Below are 19,861 nucleotides of genomic sequence, written 5' to 3'. Positions count from 1 at the left end.
CCAGGCAGACATGTATTGTGTGGCTAAAAGATTCCAGAAGTAACTCAGGTGAAGGCAAATGAGCCTCACCCTGTAAGGTGCACAGGATACCTTGATTGCTGCTGCACGTTCTGGAAATGTAAACTTTTAAATAGCAAAACTGTCCAAGGGCGTACAAAACAGCTTTCCAAGTACACGTGCAGTGGAAGTCTGAACCACAGTGGGGTTTCTGTACTTCAGTTCTGTGTGGCCTGTCTCAGAGATTCCATACTCATCCCGAAACAGTGTCAGCATAAATTCAAGTTCTTCATATTCATGAATGCTACCTGGGCAAAATGGCTTGCTTCCCAAAGTTTTCATTATTTCTGATCACTGTTAGCTTTTTCTAAACCCGTTTTATAATTAGCTAGTGTTCCTAATCTAAAATTTATATTGTTACTGAAGAATCACTTAGAATATTGAGTGTTACAACTGTATTATGCCCTCAAAAGCAAACCTCTGATTGGCCCTTTTCTCTGACATCTCAGTTGTTCTCCATGAAAGACAAAATGTTTAGGCCTAGTCATAAATATTTAATTGTGCTCTCCATCTCCTCTGAACCTATTGAAATTTGTTGCCATCAAAGATTGGTTGAGTTAGTCTTTCCTTCTCACTATTATTATTTTATTATTCTAGAGAGTGAGCTCAACTTCACACCTGCAGGTGCTTTACCACTTGAGCCAGCCCCCAGCCCGTTTACTTGTTGTTTTTCAGATTGGGTCTCCAGCTAACTTTGCCCTGGTAGGCCTTTAACCAGGATCCTCCTGTTTCTTCCTCCTGAGTAGCTGTCGTTACAGGCATGCACCATCACACTTGGGCTCATGTTATTTCTAATATATTTTTTTAAAAAGCTGTTCTAATTTTGACTGGGAAAGATAATTGGATTAAACTTTATTTTGTTTTAAAAAAATCTTTTACTAGACAGACCCAGAGATCTGGAATAGTTCATTTCAAATCAATATAAATAAATATGTTTGTTAACAAAGATCATAAAATTCAAACTGGAAAATACTCGTATAATTTAATATTAAAAAGAAACAATACCATAGTTGTCAGGACTCAAGTGTAGAACATATTCTCCAAAGCTGTCAGTGTTTCTTCCCTCTTCAGCTGATTAAAAAATATATTAAAATGACTTATTTGACAACAGAGCAGAACAGTCCATAGCAGTCTGGTTTGTGTATATATTTGATCAGGATTGGCATGATTCCTGCAGAACACACTAAAGCAGAATGCTACTCAGAATAGAACTTGATTTCATGTCCACCAGTCACTTACATCGTCTCCTCATTTACCTTGTTTGTATTTTTATTTTCTGGTCATGAAATAATTGGTTTTTTTTCAAATAAGTTTCCCCCTTCTAGGTTGTTCAGTGGTTGTCAGGCTATGTGCCATGACGCTGTGGGTGGGGAGGCACAGAGTTCTCTACTGGTCATATGTCATAGGCTCACCGCAGATTTTCTGTGGACAAGTAAATGTAACTGGTCAGTGGTTCTGATGTTAAAGGGAGGTCTGCACATTCTGGTGTGAGATGACACACCACAGAGGGTGTGCAAGATGATCAGTGGAGTTTAGAAAGAAATATACCAATTGTTTATAGTTTTACTTAAAAATATAAAATAATACGAACACTTAGTCTTTCTAACCTGAAAAGCACAGGAGCCCTAGTGACTGAACTGGTCAGCTGGTCTGTCCCAAGTCTTCTTGGAGAATGGAGACCTTCCTCTGTGAAAAGGTTGATAACGAGAGCTAGCAGCTTCTTCACTGATTGGTTCTCTTTGGCATATTACGATATACAGAAGCTTCTAAGTGCCTTTGCTAAGCTTTGTATTATGTAGATTTGGCTGAATTAACCCTTGCGAAGTGACTTAAAAGATTGCTTCAAAGAAACTGCAGAGAACAGCATTAATTTCATAAGCACAAGTAAAGAAGAAAATGGCAGAGCTACTGCTCCTACTAGCATAAGCTATGAGGTTTTAAAAATAAAAAGGTATCTTTGGACCTCACATCAAATATGCCAAGACTGTGGGAAGTACTGCTTCGTAACTGCTCTTTAACAGTTAACCTCTCCCCTAGTATAAATTGTTCTTTGAAGGATTAGCCAATGATGGGATGAGGTCATCCTAATTAGGAGGACATTTCAAAATACTTTCCAGCACACGGAGACAAATGGCCTCAGAGTTTTTTGTTTTTAATTCTTAATGTGTAAAGTTAATCTTGTATTTGTTATAATCTCACTAAATTGAATGATAAATATTTCAGAGATTCGTTATAGCCTAAGAAAATAAAAAGTCCTTGTATCTTTTGAGAAAATATATTCTTTCTGACAGTGGTACATAGTTTGTAAATAATATCTTGGAGCACATGTCCAAAAATGTTTTACTAAAGCATTTGGAGATCTTAATCCTAAAAAACTGTGATCTTTAAATTAGGGTGGGTTTGTTGTTTTAAACTGTTCCGGAAAGGTCGGTTATGCTTGCACCTTTCCTCACCCTCCATGTGCCTCGGAGCTCCTGCTGTTCTCTTTCTGATAGCTCATGTAATAGTGGGCATTCAGACACCAACATGTAGTGTGTGGTTTCTGAGCAATCTGATGTGAAGCAAAAACAAAATTCTTGTACATCTTGAACACGGTGCTGCTTTTTTTTTTTTTTAAACTTCAGAATACGCAGTAAGGAGTTGTGCCAGTCATACACCTTTTCAATACTTTGTTCATTCACTCATTCAACTAAGATCAAGTACCTTCTCAGTGAGCTGCCATTCCAAACCCTGCAGACTGGCTTAGGAAACAGATATTCTCTGTTGATGCTTACCTTCTGGGTCCAGAAAATACTGGGTTTTTTTCTGGCTTTGATATTAGGTCACAATGCATTGTTGGTATTAAATACCCAGATTTGAACTTGTTACATTATTAGAACTGAATGACGAAAGGTAAAGACAATCTGTGTGAACAGCCTCTCAAAATTTAAACATCAGTAAGAAACCACAAGGGCTCACTCTAAGCTTCAATATTTCACAATATGTGCGATATGTACAAAAGAACGCAGTAAAGAATGCCAACGTGTGGACTGGCTGTGTGGCTTAAGTGGTGGAGCACTTGCTGATCAAGTGTGAAGCCCTTGTTTCTTTGCTTTTTTTTTTTTTTCTGTTGTTACTCAGTTTTGCTACATATATATTTATACCTAAACTATGTATTTTCTTGTTCTGGTAGTTTTTAGACATATTTTATCGCAAATTGAACTTGATTTTGTTCATTCAATATGATCCTTGTCCTCCATCTATAATATTCCACATAGTTTATTCATTTTCACTGCTTTATTGAAATCCATTATATAACAACACTACCACAGTTTATCAATTCTCCCATCAATGGGCGTCTGGTTGTTTATATTTTGTTACTACCAGTGCTGCCTTGGATGTATGCATGTGTCCTGCTGCACATGGGTGAGCATGCCCTAGGGCGGTAGTCCATGCATCAGCACCACGAGAAGGGCTTGAGAACATGTTCCTGTACTCCATCCCCGGTAGGTCTGGCGTAGGATTAGATGTGTGCATTTCTGTCTAATTTCCAGGTGATTCAAACGCTGCAGCTGACTGGGCCACACCTTTGGGAACCAGTGCTCTAAGATATACAAATGTAGTTGTAACTAGTGGGCATTAGGGCAAATTCATCTGGATTGTGTTTCGAAGTCTTCTTGGCTGTTTATCTTCCCACCAGTAATGCATAGATCTTCCCTAGGTTCATGTCCTTCTCAACACTTAGTATCGTTAGAATGTTCAACTTTTAGTATTTATTTCCTTGACTTTAGCACTAGTTATGCCATCTTTTTTATGAATAAAAACATTTTAATTTTTAGACTATTAAACAGAAAGTACAGGTAAAGTAAATGGAGTTCTGCATTTTGGTTATAAATTGTGATTGGTGTTTTGGTTGGGTAAATCAACATGTGTAAATGCAAGTATTTACTGATGGTGTGTCATATAATGTTGTGAGGATAAAGAAAATGTTTTAAATACATGTGTCGACTTAACTTTTAAGTTTAAATAACATAGGTTACAATTTGAAAATGTTGTTGAAAGACACAGTGAAACTAACCATGTTGAGCATGGTTCACCAGTCACTTTCCTAATTAGCAGATTGCTTTCAGTTGTCATGAGATTAGAACTCTAGAAAGGACTGAGTTAAACAGTACTATAATACAGTCATTATAGACTTTGTTTATTTGGTATACTGGGGTTTGAACGCAGCACTTTCGAAGCAGGTGCTCTTCGGAATGAGCCACGCCTCCAGCCCTGTCATCATAAGTTTTAATAGGCATTCTTCTTGGTTTACACCACAAAACACCTCCATTCTTAGTGCTTACATTGTCAAAGTAGATAATCACAGTGACATGGAAACTTGAGGTCCACTTGGGGAGGACAGCACACTCCAAGCAAAGAATGTTTATAGGCATGATGATATTATAAATGCTTGGCCAATCTTTGATTTAGTAGGAATTCTAAAATAAGCTTAGCACAACTTGAGCCTTCCTAATCTGAAAATTAAAATCCAGATTTTGGCACATTTCAGATTTCAGTGGTTTTTAGATTAGGGATGTCTATACTAGTAAAGTCTGAGTAAACATTCCAAAATCAAAAAGGCCCAAATCCAAACCATCTCTGATCTCAAGCAGTTTTGGAATTTTTGAATAAAGAGTAATCAGTTTACACAAACCAGTTAGCACTTATGTTCTTGACATAAAAGTACATGCACAGTCTGTTAAAAACTCTTTCTCAGTAACTTAAAAATCTTGCCCATGTGTATCACATTGATACATTGATATATTTTTAAAACTTGATTTCTGGTTAGATTTTATAAAGTACAGGGATTTTGCGTATTAGTATTGCAGTATAATTCCTTATTTATTTGGTAGCATTGGCATGCATGAATGATTCTAGATTAAAAAAAAAATGCCAAGAACAAACCTCCAAGAGAAAAACAAGTACATTGGGCCAACTTGAGGGAAATTTTCAAATTCATAGATTCTTCAAATTATTTTATTCTTTTTTCTAATTGAATGAATTCTTTGGTTATTTTACTTAAAAGACATTGTCAACTGCTAGATCATTGACTACTAAATTTTGTTTATAAAACTAGTATCAAGAGCAGTGGAGACTTTAAAATAAATTAAAACTTTTTCCCCTTCCTGTGTAAGTAATACAGGTTCATTGTAAAATAAATTCACAAGAGTAAGTAAAACAAAACCAGCCACAATTACATTATTCAAGGGACAGCCACTTTTAGTCATTTTACGAGTATCACTTTAGAAATGCATTTGTATTATAAACAGTGTTTCCCAACTTACTGTCAGTGGAAAAGACTTAAATAAATAGAATTGACTCACCAACAAAGGTATGTTTTAACCTACAAATTGTTTGCTTGATTTCAAAGATTAGGATGATATTTGGTTTTGAAATTAATTTATACTTCAACTCTTTAGTTTTCTGGCCTTCAAACACCAAGTTTCTGCCTTGAGAAAACTGCTTGCCAAACTCTGTGTGTGTGTGTGTGTGTGTGTGTGTGTGTCTGTCTGTCTGTCTGTCTGTCTGTCTGTATTGGGGGAGGAGGAGGAACATCCTATCACATAGTCAGATTTGACTTCATAGAGAAGAAAGGGAAGATGGCAGTAACCCACTCCTCAGCTTGTTTCTGTTGGTTGCTATCTCATGGGAAAGCCTAATAGAATTAAAATAGATGTTTCTTCTTTGTTTTATTCTGCTCTTTAGAACAACACTGTTCAGTGGATGATGAGGGAAGTATTTCATATCTGTGCTGTTGAATATGGGAACACTAGCTGGTGAAACAGTTGAGCACTTGAAATAAGACTGTTGTGACTAATGGACTGCATTTTAACTTTTAATTGATTTTAGTATATTAAAATGTAAATATCCTCATGTAGTTAGCGGCTTCCACATTGGACAAGTGCAGCATTAGAAAATGGTAAGTGCCCTTTCATTAGAAGACAGTGTACAGGAAAACCAATTCAATCATGTGCAAGTTTAATTTGATGTATTTTGAAAAACGAGTCATATAAAATAAGGTATTTTTAAATTAAGCATAGGAGCTTAACATATATAGAGACATTAATCTTGCATTCTTTTTATGGTCTGGCCAAAAGAGAGAAGTGAAAGAATTGCTGAGTGAGAAAGCTGAAGTTAGGGCAAGGAGAAGATAGAACCAGGCAAAAGGAAGCCATGTAGGAGGCAGAGATAAATTAGAGGAGGAACAGAAAGACTTAGCAAATTCTTAGTATAAAGCAACCGTGACAAAAGAATAGATGCCACAAGAACCTGGGTGTTGAGAGCTGGAGCTTCTTACCCTCCCTCCTAGCACCTTCCTATCAAAGTAATTTCGAGTCTGCTTTGGCAATCTTTGCCCCCTTGCATTCTACTTTTTTGTCCCTTTACTCCCTCCACGCTCGTTACCTTGACACAACCAGATTTGCTGTTCGCAATGCCCTATGCACTGTATTTGTACTGTGTGTACATGCACAGTACACACAGGTGAAATGTTTTAGGAAATATGGGGTCCATATTTTCAGGCTTCAGTTATTCATGGTGGACTTGCTGTGTGCAAGGTACTATGCCAAGCACTTTGCCTTATTTCTGTCATGATAAAATATACATAACAGTTAACCATTTTATCCATTTTTAAGGGTGTGATTCATCAGCACTAAGGACATTCCCAGTGTGTGTGACCATCACCACCATCTGTTTACAGAACTTCGTCATCACCCCAAGTAGAAACTGTGTATTAGGCAAAACTCCATTTGCATTCTGCCCCCATTACTGACCTGTATGAATCTGCCCGTTCTAAGTGTCTTCATGTTATTGATATCATGTAATATTTGTCCTTTTATGTGTTAACTTATTTCACTTAGCACACTATTTTCAGGGCTTATCCATGTTGTAGTATAGGTCAGAATTTCATTCCTTTCTATATCTGAATAATATTCCATTGTGTACGCATACCACATTTTGGTTATCTACTTGTCTACTTATGGACACTTGGGTTGTGTATTATTTTTTTATAATCCACCTGGTTCCCTCTAAATTGTGCTTGCCTTCAGCCTTTCTCAGAATGCCCCAGCTTGCAACACTCTTTGGGATCCTTTAGATTGAGAGAAAAATGGGGGATCTGAGTGCTCTGTGCACTAGTCTGTTAGCCAGCAGCTCCCTCCTGGCCCTGCTGTTCATTTCACTTATTTAATTAAAAATGTGTCTACTCTGTTCATTCACTGGTGAGCAGAGGACTGTTTTCTTCATTATTAAGTTAAAGCAACAAAAGTGTAGAGTTGAATCTTAAGTCTATAGGTTGTTTTGGGTTCGCAGTGATTCTTTTTCTCTACTTTGGGATTTTTACAGACTGAGGCACCAAAATAAATGTATGAGTCACAGGGGTTCTGTTAAGAACCTGTTGAAATCGCTTACATGCTAATTGATTTCTAGTCATGTTTATAGTGTGATGGTTTGTAATTTGTGGGTGATGAAATTCATTGTCTAAATTGTTTAACTTAATCTGGTGTGTTTACAGGTGGTTGCTGTATATGGAACTTTATCTGATTTACTTTCTGTGGCCAGTAATAAACTTGGCATAAAAGCCACCAGTGTGTATAATGGGAAAGGTGGGCTGATTGATGACATCGCTTTGATCAGGTAACTTCACTTTTTTATAAGCTGTCACACTGTGTCCTTGGCCCCTTGGTGTTAGGCTGTTTCCCTTAACTGGAATTTCATCACAACAAGGGGCTTTGGCACGTGATCATCTAGAATTAGCTGTTCGGAATTTAAATCATTTGAACTTAAATTATATTGATCAGATAGAGAACCTTTAGTATATTTCGTGGTCTTTCTGCATAGTTCACATATGGCTATGAGAAATTTACTCCCTCCCCAAAGGTCAGAGAATTTTAGAGCAGGAAGCCATTTAACAGAAAAGATGGTGAATGGAACAGAAATTCAGTACTGTGGCCAGTTATGTTGTAGTTCTTTGCCTGGGTTATTTAATTGGCAAAGTGTGAGTTTTTAAAATTGATGGTGTGAAGATAATGAAGCTCTAAATTACAGCTGTGTACAAAGATTAACGTCTGTTTAGATCCAGGGCAGAGTGACCTCTCATTGTAATACACTACCTTTGCAGTTAATTGGTTCCAGTCCTTTCAGTTACGAACAATGACATGGAGGAATAAAAGGACTTGGCCAAGTCGTAGAGTTTACTACTTATTTTTGCTAATGAAAAAGAACTTTTATCTAATCTAAAAAAGTTAACTGCCATTGGGGGAAAATTTTTAAGTGTATTTGAAATCTAAATAAATTAGACTTAGTTTGTCAATATCTGTCTCCCAGCTTATCTTTCCATTTCTGTGGAGCATTCAATCAACCTGATTTCTTTCTTCCTTTTTTTTTGGCAGTACTCGGGTTTGAACTCAGGGCCTCATACTTGCTAGGCAGGCACTCTACCACTTGAGCAACAACACCAGCCTCAAAAGCAGATTTTGCTTCTAAAAAAACCCTCAAATGTGTTGCTACAATGTCATATAAGAATTTACATAGCCTAGAGTGATACATGGGAAGCCTTGAAAGCAATTTAATATGTACCGGTTTACTGCTTCCAGTCCAGAGTAAGGTCTCATCATTTATCTAGACTAATGCTGAGATGTGTTGAGCAGGGAAGGAGACTGTCCATGAATAATCCAGAATTATAGGTTATCTGTGATCTTTTAGAGTGTGTGGTCAGTGTATAGTGGGTAAGTGTTAATAACATTTTTTTTAATTGTGTTCTTCCTGAATTTAATATGGAAATTTATTTTCATGATTTAGAAGAGAATTCCTATAGTTTATTTACAGGTAAAGAATTAATATAAAATTAAGAGATTGGGTCTGGCTTTAATCATATCCTTTAAGCATAATAGTACATTCTTCAATTGCTAAGAAAGCCAAATTCACATTTCTTAGTGAATTTTGTTTTGTTTTTCCATTTCAAAAGTTTGATCTTATTTGAATTTAAATCTAGAGACATTAAATCATGGGGTAAAAACAAAGCACTGAATGTAGAGCTTCTTTGCAGATAGACGGATAGCAAAACCTGTCTTCTACATGATTCTGAGGAATACTCCCTATAGTAAACTGACAGGTAATGAGATTTCTAGATTTTGATGATGCTTTTTTAAATTTTGGTTTTCTCAGGGATGATGATGTTTTGTTTGTGTGTGAAGGAGAGCCATTTATTGGTAAGTGACTTTCTTAAAAACCAATTTTGTTTGCCAAAATAAAAAAAAAATGAAATGGTAAATGTTTTACAAAGAGTAATAAAGCTTAACATTAAAAAGAATCTGCACCCTTTGATTCTGCACTGGGTGTGTATGTTAAAGTACATTTTTAACTCAAATTGTATGATCACAGTTTGGTAGGGCTGCCTCTTTGTCATGCCTATTTATGCTCTGGATTTGTACATATTTAATACCCATGATATGATAGAGTAGTTGTGATTTCAAAAACTAAAACTGTTTTGTTTTAAAAGTTTCTCTTTGATAGCGATAGTCAAAATTTCTAGCATACTTATAAGCATGTATTACTGGCATAAAATCACATTAGTCAAAAAATAACTTGAGGGCTGGCAGAGTGACTGGTAGAATACCTGCTTAGCAAATGCAAGGCCCTGAGTTCAACCTTCAGCACCACTACCACAAACAAAAAAGACTGGGCATCAGCCAGGCATAGAAGCACACACACCTACTATCCTTCGACTTAGAACAAAGTGTGTATAGTTGAATATCTTCAAAGAAAAGGCCCAAAACTTAAGTAAGCAAATATTCTTTAACAGTATTTTATTTATCAAGTACCATACTGTCACACCCTGAGTGTATGTTTAACTATTTTTTATTGTATTTGGTGAGTAAAGGTAGTTTTCAGAATCTCTGCTCACGTAGTTGCCAAATTAAAATTAAGTGAATATTGTTTTATGTCAGTCTCTGTCTTAAAATTAACAAGCAAAACCTTTTTCTCACCTTCTTTTGTTCATTGGCCTAACAGAGTAGTTGTCAGACAGTGGTTTTGTAATTGATTCATTGCATACAAACAACAAAAAAGTGATTTATTAAAGAAAAAAAGTCTGGGCAGAGGTGTAGCTCAGTTGTCGAGCATGTGCTTGGCAAAGCATGAGGTCCAGGGGTTCAGTCCCCACCACCAAAAATAAAATAATAAAGAACCTGTTAGGGTGTATTTTCTTTTTGTTTATTGCTATAAACTCTTAAATTTAAAAAAATGATTTGGTATGTTTTCATCCTCTACATTTATTGATGCTCAAATTGTCTTACCACTGGCCAGGTTCAAAACCTTTTCAAATCTTTTTAACACAACTCCATTAGTCTTTTATAGCTTCTTTAAGATCTGGAATAAGGATGTCTTCATCTTATCCTCTTCCCATCACAGACCTGGATCAACATTATTTTCAAAACTTTATGTCTTCATTTCAAGATTCAATCTGGGTGCTAGAATAGCTCTTTTCCACTGAGTTCATAGTTGTTACTAGGCCTTCATGATGGCTAGACGTGGAAGTACTAGCTAGCTAGAGAAAGTTTACATATGTCTTAAAAGATTTTCTAAAGTTTGGATGTTATATGACATAAATGTAGATAGATAAAACATCTCATGGATTTATACTAATACTTCCAGTTTACACATAGGGTTTTTACTTCTTCAGTCTTTATTTTAACTTATTTATTTTGATGGGACTGGGGTTTAAACTCAGGGCTTTGCCTTTGCAATGCAGGCACTCTACTGCTTGAGCCACACTTCCAGTCCCTTTTGTTCTGTTTATTGTGGAGAGAGGACTTGCAAACTGTTTGCCTGGACTGAAACTGTGATCCTCCCAATCTCAGCCTCCCAAGTAGCCGGGGTTACAGGCATAAGCCATTGGTGTGAGGCAAATTCTTCAGTTTTACATCTTTGTGTCCTGCATGTCAGTAATCCTGAGTTTTGGGAATACAGGGATGTCAGAATTATAATTCCACATTATCATTCACTTCATCTCACACAAAAACAATATAAAATTAACAGGAGTAATTAACATTTTCAGTATCTATATGGTCAATAAAAACAGCTCTACATTCTTCTTATATTTGCTCATTTCTTTCTCCTCTTGTTAAAAATAGTGATATTTGTACATTGTCAGGGCATAAAGCCATTTTATACTATACTCTCTCCCTGAAAACCCTCATTTAATTTTATTTCAAGTGTATTTAATGCTTACCTCTAATCTTTACGCTGATGTTCCCAGTGGTGTCTGACACTTGTTTTCTGGTAGATTCATTACAGAGTTTATGAGAACACTGTTCTTTGACATCTTACATGTTTGTGGCTTCTGTAATTGCAAGTCAGATACAGAATTGTGTCAAAGGTAACCAAACATGTGTAGTTTATGTTGTGTCACTTAACACCTCAGTAAAGTTATTGAAAAATCCTCAGTTTACATTTTCTTTATTTGAATACCTTACATATGTTATTCCATCTTATTCTGGCATAGGATTGTATTAAAAATTTTCATCTCTCTGGGTGCAGTGGCTCAAGCCTGTAATCCTAGCTACCTGGAAGGTGGAGAGAGAAAGGATCGTGGTTCAAGGTCAGCCCAGGCAAAATGTTCCCAAGGCCCAATCTCAACCAGTGGCTGTGTGTGGGGGTTACCCTGTCATCCCAGTTTTTCAGGGAAGCACAAATAGGATTGAGGTCCAGGCCTGCCTGGGCATAAAGTGAAATCCTATTTCAAAAATAACAAACACAAAAAGGGCTGGGTGGAGTGTTTCAAGTGGTAGTGCAATCGCAAGACCCTAAGTTCAACCCTCAGTACCGCCAAAAGAAAATTTTTTGATTTTTCTTAAGTGATTATTTTTCCTATTTCACTCAAAGGATTTTCTTTCTCTCAGTTCTGGGTTGATCTTCTCAGTATATGGTGTGTCCTTTTCAATATGTATTTTCAAATATGTATATTTGAAATTTCAGATACACTTTCTTAACTTTAAATTACATATTTTTGTCTTCCTGCTTTAATTTTGTTCCTTCAGGATTTCTGTTGTATGTGTTTATGTTGGATCTTCTACACTTATCTTTTACATTTGAAATCTTCTGTTATAAATCCTTTTGCATCTTTATTTCTTTTTGATTTTTAATGTTCTTTCTTTTTTTATCTTTTATTTCCTTTCAGATGTTATCTGTTGGGTTTATTTAGTCTCGTGTTTCTTCTCATTTAGGCTTCATTTCTAAATGGTTTTTCTTTGATTTTTAATTCTCTCTGGAGTTTGTCACCTCATTTCTGAATTTCATAATTCTGGTTTATGTTGTCATTTCATACTTTGTATTACTTATCTCTTTTAGCATGTTTTGGAATATTAAGATACGGTTTTTAATCTGTTTTATGGGTATTTCTTATATGTTTTCATTGTCGCTAGGGATGTGATTCTTTTCTAATAGTTTTGTATGGATTTGCTTTCAATGCTTTCTTGCTGCTCATTTTCACATGAAATCAGCTCTTCACTTGAAAAGGGAGGGCTGACTTGGGAAATGTTTTCTAAATTCATGACTCTACACTTCCCTTTTCTGTAGTTTTTGTGAGTATTAAGTAATATAGTATTCATTTTCTGATATATTCTGCTTCATCACGCCTTCTTAATTTTTATGTGGACTCTCTTCGTTTTGTTCAACTTGGATTCCTTCTCCAGTGTCTTGTCATCACATGGGGCTTTGTCCTCATAAGGGAGATTGGTTAGTTGGTTTTGTGAGATCATTTCCAACCCTTGGAGATCTCTCTACAAACCACTCGCATCACCACTTGGTGAGTGGGCATGTCTCTCTCCTTATCATTTGTTGAGCTATGAAGTTGGCACCCACAGATCACTTTGGAATTCTTGAGTTCATCACAGTTAACTTCTCTCTGCTTTTTCCTTCATTGATGTGATAACATGTGTTGTTTGAGCTGTGGGAGTTGGCAGGAAAACCTCATCACCTAGTTGGCTCTATAGATGCTGCCGATGGGTGGTTGCAGTAGCTCTGATACTCTTATAGGGTAGACCTAGTTTAAAAAAGTATCCCACTGTCATTCTCCTGAGACCTTCAGCCATAATACATATATTTTCTGTTCTCTACACGTCATCTGTAGACCCTCAGACAGATTCTAAGCCACCTGAAGGATTGTTTGGATCTCACACAGACTGGCTAACATTAAACGTTGGAGGGCGGTACTTTACAACTACACGGTAGGTGTGTGTGTGTGTGTGTGTGTATGAGAGAGAGAGATTGAACAAGAGAGTAAAAGGGACTTGTGTGTACCTTTTGTTCTTTATTTTGCTGATTTCTTTAAAAGATGTGATGTGAAACCATTTCTTAGAAAGTTCTTTGAAGAGATAAGTAGAACATACTTCACATGTCATTTCAGAGAAGGCACAGAAAAGCATAAATTCAGTATCTAGGTATCAGTGATATATATGCAATGCAAGTAAAAGTTAGCAGTATCAGCCTGGTGTGATGCCATGTGCTTATAATCCCAGCACTTAGGAGGCGGGAGCAGAAGGATTTTGAGTTCAAGGGTGGCATGGGCTACATAGTGAGTTCAAGCAGACCCTGTCTCAAAACAATAACAAAAAAGAACAGTGTTGAAATTTATAGACTTCATTTGTATTAAAGTGATCAGGAAAATATAAGATAATGAATATTGTGATACAATATCTTGCTAGAAGTTTACATTAGTATTTATAGTAAAAGAAGCTAAAACAGTATTTAGCGCAAAGGAAGTGCCAGATTAAAAGGATTTTTGATAAATGGCAACTTATTGCACATTTTTGTTTCCCAGTGTTACTCCTACCGGGTGATAGCATGCATCTTTTTGAGAGAACAGCTGAAATCGAGTATACTCTTGACTTAAATATGTTTGTTTATAAAGACACATGGAGAAATGAATTTTTTTCCCTGAATTCTTAGGAGCACTTTAGTGAATAAAGAACCTGACAGCATGCTGGCGCACATGTTCAAGGATAAAGGTGAGTGTGCCATGTTGCTTTCACGTCTCGTGTCATCTGTGTCTGTGTTGATTTTGTAACGCTTGACCTGTACTTTTTTTTTTTCATGTAAAACAAAACTTTTCTTTTATTTATTTTTTTTCTTTTTTTCTTTTTCCTTTTTCTTTTATTATTCATATGTGCATACAAGGCTTGGTTCATTTCTCCCCCCTGCCCCCCCCCCTTACCACCCACTCCGCCCCCTTCCTCTCCCCCCACCTCAATACCCAGCAGAAACTATTTTGCCCTTATTTCTAATTTTGTTGTAGAGAGAGTATAAGCAATAATAGGAAGGAACAAGGGTTTTTGCTGGTTGAGATAAGGATAGCTATACAGGGCATTGACTCACATTGATTTCCTGTGTGTGGGTGTTACCTTCTAGGTTAATTCTTCTTGAACTAACCTTTTCTCTAGTACCTGTTCCCCTTTTCCTATTGGCCTCAGTTGCTTTTAAGGTATCTGCTTTAGTTTCTCTGCGTTGAAGGCAACAAATGCTAGCTAATTTTTTAAGTGTCTTACCTATCCTCACCCCTCCCTTGTGTGCTCTCGCTTTTATCATGTGCTCAAAGTCCAATCCCCTTGTTGTGTTTGCCCTTGATCTAATGTCCACATATGAGGGAGAACATACGATTTTTGGTCTTTTGGGCCAGGCTAACCTCACTCAGAATGATGTTCTCCCATTCCATCCATTTAGCAGCGAATGATAACATTTTCTTCTTCTTCATGGCTGCATAGAATTCCATTGTGTATAGATACCACATTTTCTTAATCCATTCTTGACCTGTACTTTTTAGTGGAGTGAAGTGATTTTTACAGGAGTACAAAGTTGCTTGTATATTAAACAGTTTTCTCACATAAATTCTAACTTTATTTTTTGTATCTGGGGGTTTTTCTTCATTATAATGGTAACACAGGTGTCTGGGGAAATAAGCAAGACCATAGAGGAGCTTTCTTAATTGATCGAAGTCCTGAGTACTTTGAGCCCATTTTGAACTACTTGCGTCATGGACAGCTCATTGTAAATGATGGCATTAACTTACTGGGTAAGTTTTTCACACGTGGTCTGTACAGGTACAGGAGTAGATATTGGCACAGGTAGATGGCTAGTCTTTCAGGTCTATAGTCTTTGTATATATGGATGTATGTCTAACCCATGAATTTTTATTTTAGATTCTAAGTAGATTAAAATTCTATCACAAAGAACTTTTTTTTTTTTTTGGTAAGACTGGGGTTTGAACTTATGGCTTTGCACTTGCAAAGGAGTTACTCTACTGCTTAAACCATACCTCCAAGTCCATTTTGGTCTGGTTATTTTGGAGATGGGGGTCTCAAGAACTATTTGCTCAGGCTGGCCTTTTGAACTGTGATCCTCCCTATCTAAGCCTCCCAACTAGCTAAGATTACAGACAAGAGCCACCAGTGCCCACCTCACAAAGGACTTTAAAGAGTTTTGTTTTGTTTTTGTGAGTTAAATTATGACTGTGGCTTGGCTTTAAGTTATAGGTCTTATTGTGTTGAAAAATAAATAGAGTGGTCAGAAGGAGAAAAGATACTTTTGAATCATAAGATTAGAGTGGAGTCTCAATTCTATAATTTAGTAGAAAATTAACTTGAGAAAATGCTCTCTGAGTACCTTTTAAAAAATGAGTATTAAAATTTTCTTTTTTTATTTTCTTTTTATTTTTATTTTATTCATAATAGCATACAATGTTTGGGTCATTTCTCCCCCCTTCCAAAATTTTCTCATCCCTACCTACATCATAAGATTTTTGTGATGGTTCATGGAGATAGTGTAGAAAAAAGCAATTATAAAGTAGTGATTACACAGTTAAAATCTTATACTTCTCTGCATTAGTAAGCTTTGTATTACTACAACAAAATACCTGAGGCAGAAAAGGTTTGTTTAACTCAAAGTTTTGAATGTTTAAACTACAAGATTAGATGGATCATAATTGATTTAACCTCAGGTGAGGGTGGCAGATGGTGACACATCATGGCAAGATGTAGGAGCACTTGGTCACATCTTGAACCTGAGCAGACAGAATCTCTTTTTAGGGCATGTCCCCAGTGACTTAAGGACCTCCCATTGGGCTTCCCCATACCACCACCCTTGGGACCAAATCTTTCCATGTGGACCTTTGAGGGTTATTCAACATCCAAGCCATAGCACCTCCCAAGTGACTGACCCTGCACCGATGGTAGTCTTACAGAATGGTGTTGAGTTTAGTGATTTTGGGGTCACATGACTACTCAGCTTTGTTGGCTGCTTTGGCATGGATGTAACCAAATACCTGACAGACACAGTTATTCCATAACTGTTCCTAACTTGATTTGTATAAGCTCTTTTTTTAAAGACAGGTTCTCAATGTATAGCCCAGACTGGCCTTGAAGTTGAAATCCTCCTGTCTTCAAGTGCTGGTGTGGGCCACCATGCCAGCCCAACTATTGCTTTAAATCCTTTACAGCCTGTTTGGGTGTGGTTTTTTTTTTGTTGTTGTTGTTATAGTCATTCTGCAGAAATTATAAATTATACTTACGAAGACAGCCAGTGGACTGGTGGAGTGGCTCAAGTAATACAGCGCCTGCCTAGCAAGCATGAGGCCCTGAGCTCAAACCTCAGTATTGCCAAAAAACAACAATAAAAAACCAAAACAACAGTGGTCCATGTTGTATATACACACTCTTTTCTTTTCAGCATCTGCACCTGCATCACTTTGCAGCTTTTCACTCTGCTGGCCATTCTGTTCTCCTGGGCATGTTTTAAACTCCAGTGTTTGCTGGGTTCTTTGCTTTTTTCTGTTTTAATTTTGCCTTGTATCATGAGTTGAATTTTATATCCTGTAAACAGCAGACATAGATGTCTGTGCTACCTCAGACCTCTGTATTCCAAGTTGTTCCCCAAATTTGCTTATGTTTCCTTTTTCATGTTTCTCAACCATTTCTCTTTATGTATTCACTTATTCACCAGTCAGAACTCTGCTGGATTCATTTTGTAAAGCACAGGTTTTAATTAGTACAACTTCCATCCAAACTTTACATTGCCTACAAATTGCATCAAATAAATGCTTTCAAATAATCTACAGTAATTTCTCTGAGACCAAAAATGTAGTGGGTAGCAGAGCTGAGATTCAATTCCAGGTGTTACTGATGCTAACAGAAAATACACTAAATATTACTTCCTTTCCTCAACTGTCCATATATGGTTTTTGTATTTAAAAAGTTTTTCTGGAAGTTTCAAGGTTAATTCTACAGCTACAATTAGAATAGCATCCATACCACATTCTCCAGAGTTTCCGATTTATCCAGAAGATCTTGGTGTACTGAGAGCAGGCCCCAACAGAACTTCTTTTGTTGGGTTCCTACATAGGCAGATCCCTCCCATGGCTGCATTTGAGGAGGATTGCAGAGGTGGGGTCCTCTGGTGTAGACAGGAAAGCATGTGCCAGGGTGACTTCCTGAGTGGTGTTCTGCCCATTAATGACCTTTGTTTTGCAATTGGATGATTGGAGGTAGAATTTGGTTTTCACAGAAATATCATTTTTAGGACCAGGTGTGGTGCTCATGTCTGTAATCCCAGCCATGCAAGAGCTGAAGATAGAAAGATGGTAGTTTGAAGCCAGCATGGGAAGAAAAAAAGGCAAGACCTTATCTCAAAATCAAATTGGGCATGGTGGTTTCCATCTGTAATGCATCTATACAGGAAGTAAAGGTCTAAGAATCATGGTCCAGGGCCAGCCTGGGCAAAAAGCACAAGAGCCTACCTGAAAAAAAAACTAAAATAAAAAGTGTTGAGGGATATGGTTCAAGTAGCAGAGCACTTTCTAGCAAGTGTGAGACCCTGAGTTCAAATCCCAGTATCACCAAAAAAAAAAAAATGATTTTTCTTCTTCCCAAATAACTGCTTGTGAGGAGGAGCAGCTCAGAGGTAAGGTGCTTGGCTAGCACACACGAGGCCCTGAGTATTTCCCCAGTGCCTCCAAAATAGGAAAAAGGAAAAAAAAAAATAACTGCTTCTGATTTTCTTAGTAGCTTAGAACTGATGAAGGAAGGGGCTGTGTCTCTTAGTTTTTTTACCAAGTAGACTCAGCCAACTGAGTGGTGAGTCCTTATTTGAAAGATGGTAGATTCCAGATTTATCCCACACACCCTAATGAGGGACAGTAACCATGCCAAGTCACTGAAAGGACGTGCAGGTTACGGAAAACAAGTGAGAGAGAAAATCCCTTTTATCATTTACAAGTTTTAAAATGTGATTCTGCTATAAGAAAGTTTCTGAATTATACTTTTGACTTTTGTTGTGAAGCTGACTTAAACTTTTATTCATTTCTAGCATTTTCTGATTCAGTAATGTAAAAGATATTTATGGCAAACCTAATCAGATTCACTCCATTAAAAAAGTAGATGAAATGAACTGATCATTTTTTATTGGATTCCTATTGAAATCACCAAATCAGTTATTTCGGGAATATGTGGTGTTACAGTTTCTTGCTTGTGGCCTAAAATAATTATCAGAAATAATTTTGCAACATGGAAGGCTTTTGTTTCTAATTTACTAGTTTTCTGTTTTTTCCTTTGTAGAATCCCTGTTTCACAGATATTTTTCAATATTCTATATATTGTAATCTAATGATTACTTGTCTGCTATTAACTGAGAGCCTGTTGTTGAATTTCATTCCATTGTGAGAATTTAACATAAAGAATTCTAGAGGCTGGGTGTGTAGCTCAAGTGGTAGAGTCCAGCCTAGCAAGCACAAGGTCTTCAGTTCAAACCCCAGTGTTGCCAAAAAAAAGAAAAGAAGGAATTCTACAGATGCCAAAATGAATTGCTGTTTGTGAAAGTCACATTCTTATTCTTCTGATAGGTGTGTTAGAGGAAGCTAGGTTTTTTGGCATCGACTCCTTGATTGAACACCTAGAAGTGGCGATAAAGGTAAGGATGCTTCTTACCTTGTAATATTATATTTATCGCAGGTGTCTTCCAAAAAGCCCCACTTACTTTTAAGTATCTTTTTTCAAGAACTCCCAGCCACCGGAGGATCATTCACCAATATCTCGAAAGGAATTTGTTCGGTTTCTGCTTGCAACTCCAACCAAGTCAGAATTGCGGTGTCAGGTGATCAAAGCGCTTTTACATTACTTATTTACATCAGCAAGTCTGTGCATGTCTTTATATCTTTCTAGGGGTTTTTGTTTTGTTTTTGCCTTATTTTCATTTTTCATGAGATATAATTTAATTATGGGCCATAGTATTGATTTACTTTTAAAATGGTTAACCTAAAAGAGATGCATTAGCCCCCCCCCCACCTTTTTTTTATTGTCTAATTATGCCTGGTGTAGCAGTAATATTTGAAAATTGAAACACTTTTAAAAAAGTATTTGCACAGTTCTATGTATGGTTAATTTTACTTTTGTGTATTCAACATTACAAATTTTGAAAGCCACAATACCATTTTTTCTTAATTGATTTCTTGAATTAATGAAATAATTTAATTATAATCAATATTAGCCAAAATAGCACTTACCAGCAGGTGTGTGACTAATAGGGCTCCCTCTTTAGTAACCTCCACAAGTAAATGAAGGGTAGTCAGGCTATGTGTTAATGTATGGCTAGATGCAGCCTCTTTCATGAGATACCCGTTAAGGCACATATTTCATGTGTCTGAATTCCACTTGCTCATGTTTTGTAATAAACTCCAGTGACTGAACCAGTAATTGCTTCTAAAAACTTTGTGCTTAACTATAGTAATTAAATTCAATTC

The 19,861-nt window shown here is 36.7% G+C and overlaps 1 protein-coding gene across 2 annotated transcripts in view; it reads left to right on the top strand.

The window, feature by feature from the left end:
* The window catches only part of Kctd9 (potassium channel tetramerization domain containing 9), a 29,346-nt gene that overhangs the window by 913 nt on the left and 8,572 nt on the right, over positions 1-19,861 (top strand). Inside the window, exons 2-8 of one of the 2 annotated variants that reach the window (XM_020165671.2) lie at positions 7,592-7,713; positions 9,244-9,287; positions 13,208-13,304; positions 14,026-14,084; positions 15,017-15,145; positions 18,965-19,032; positions 19,120-19,215. In XM_020165671.2, the coding sequence (XP_020021260.1) occupies positions 7,592-7,713; positions 9,244-9,287; positions 13,208-13,304; positions 14,026-14,084; positions 15,017-15,145; positions 18,965-19,032; positions 19,120-19,215 (615 nt within the window). Of the gene's footprint in view, positions 1-7,585; positions 7,714-9,243; positions 9,288-13,207; positions 13,305-14,025; positions 14,085-15,016; positions 15,146-18,964; positions 19,033-19,119; positions 19,216-19,861 lie in introns of those variants that run through there. The other variant, XM_020165674.2, reaches the window with a different exon arrangement.

The sequence above is a fragment of the Castor canadensis genome, chromosome 14 (genome assembly GCF_047511655.1).
Source record: "Castor canadensis chromosome 14, mCasCan1.hap1v2, whole genome shotgun sequence".
NCBI classification, from domain to species: domain Eukaryota; kingdom Metazoa; phylum Chordata; class Mammalia; order Rodentia; family Castoridae; genus Castor; species Castor canadensis.
This window is presented reverse-complemented; position numbering and strand designations above follow the sequence as displayed.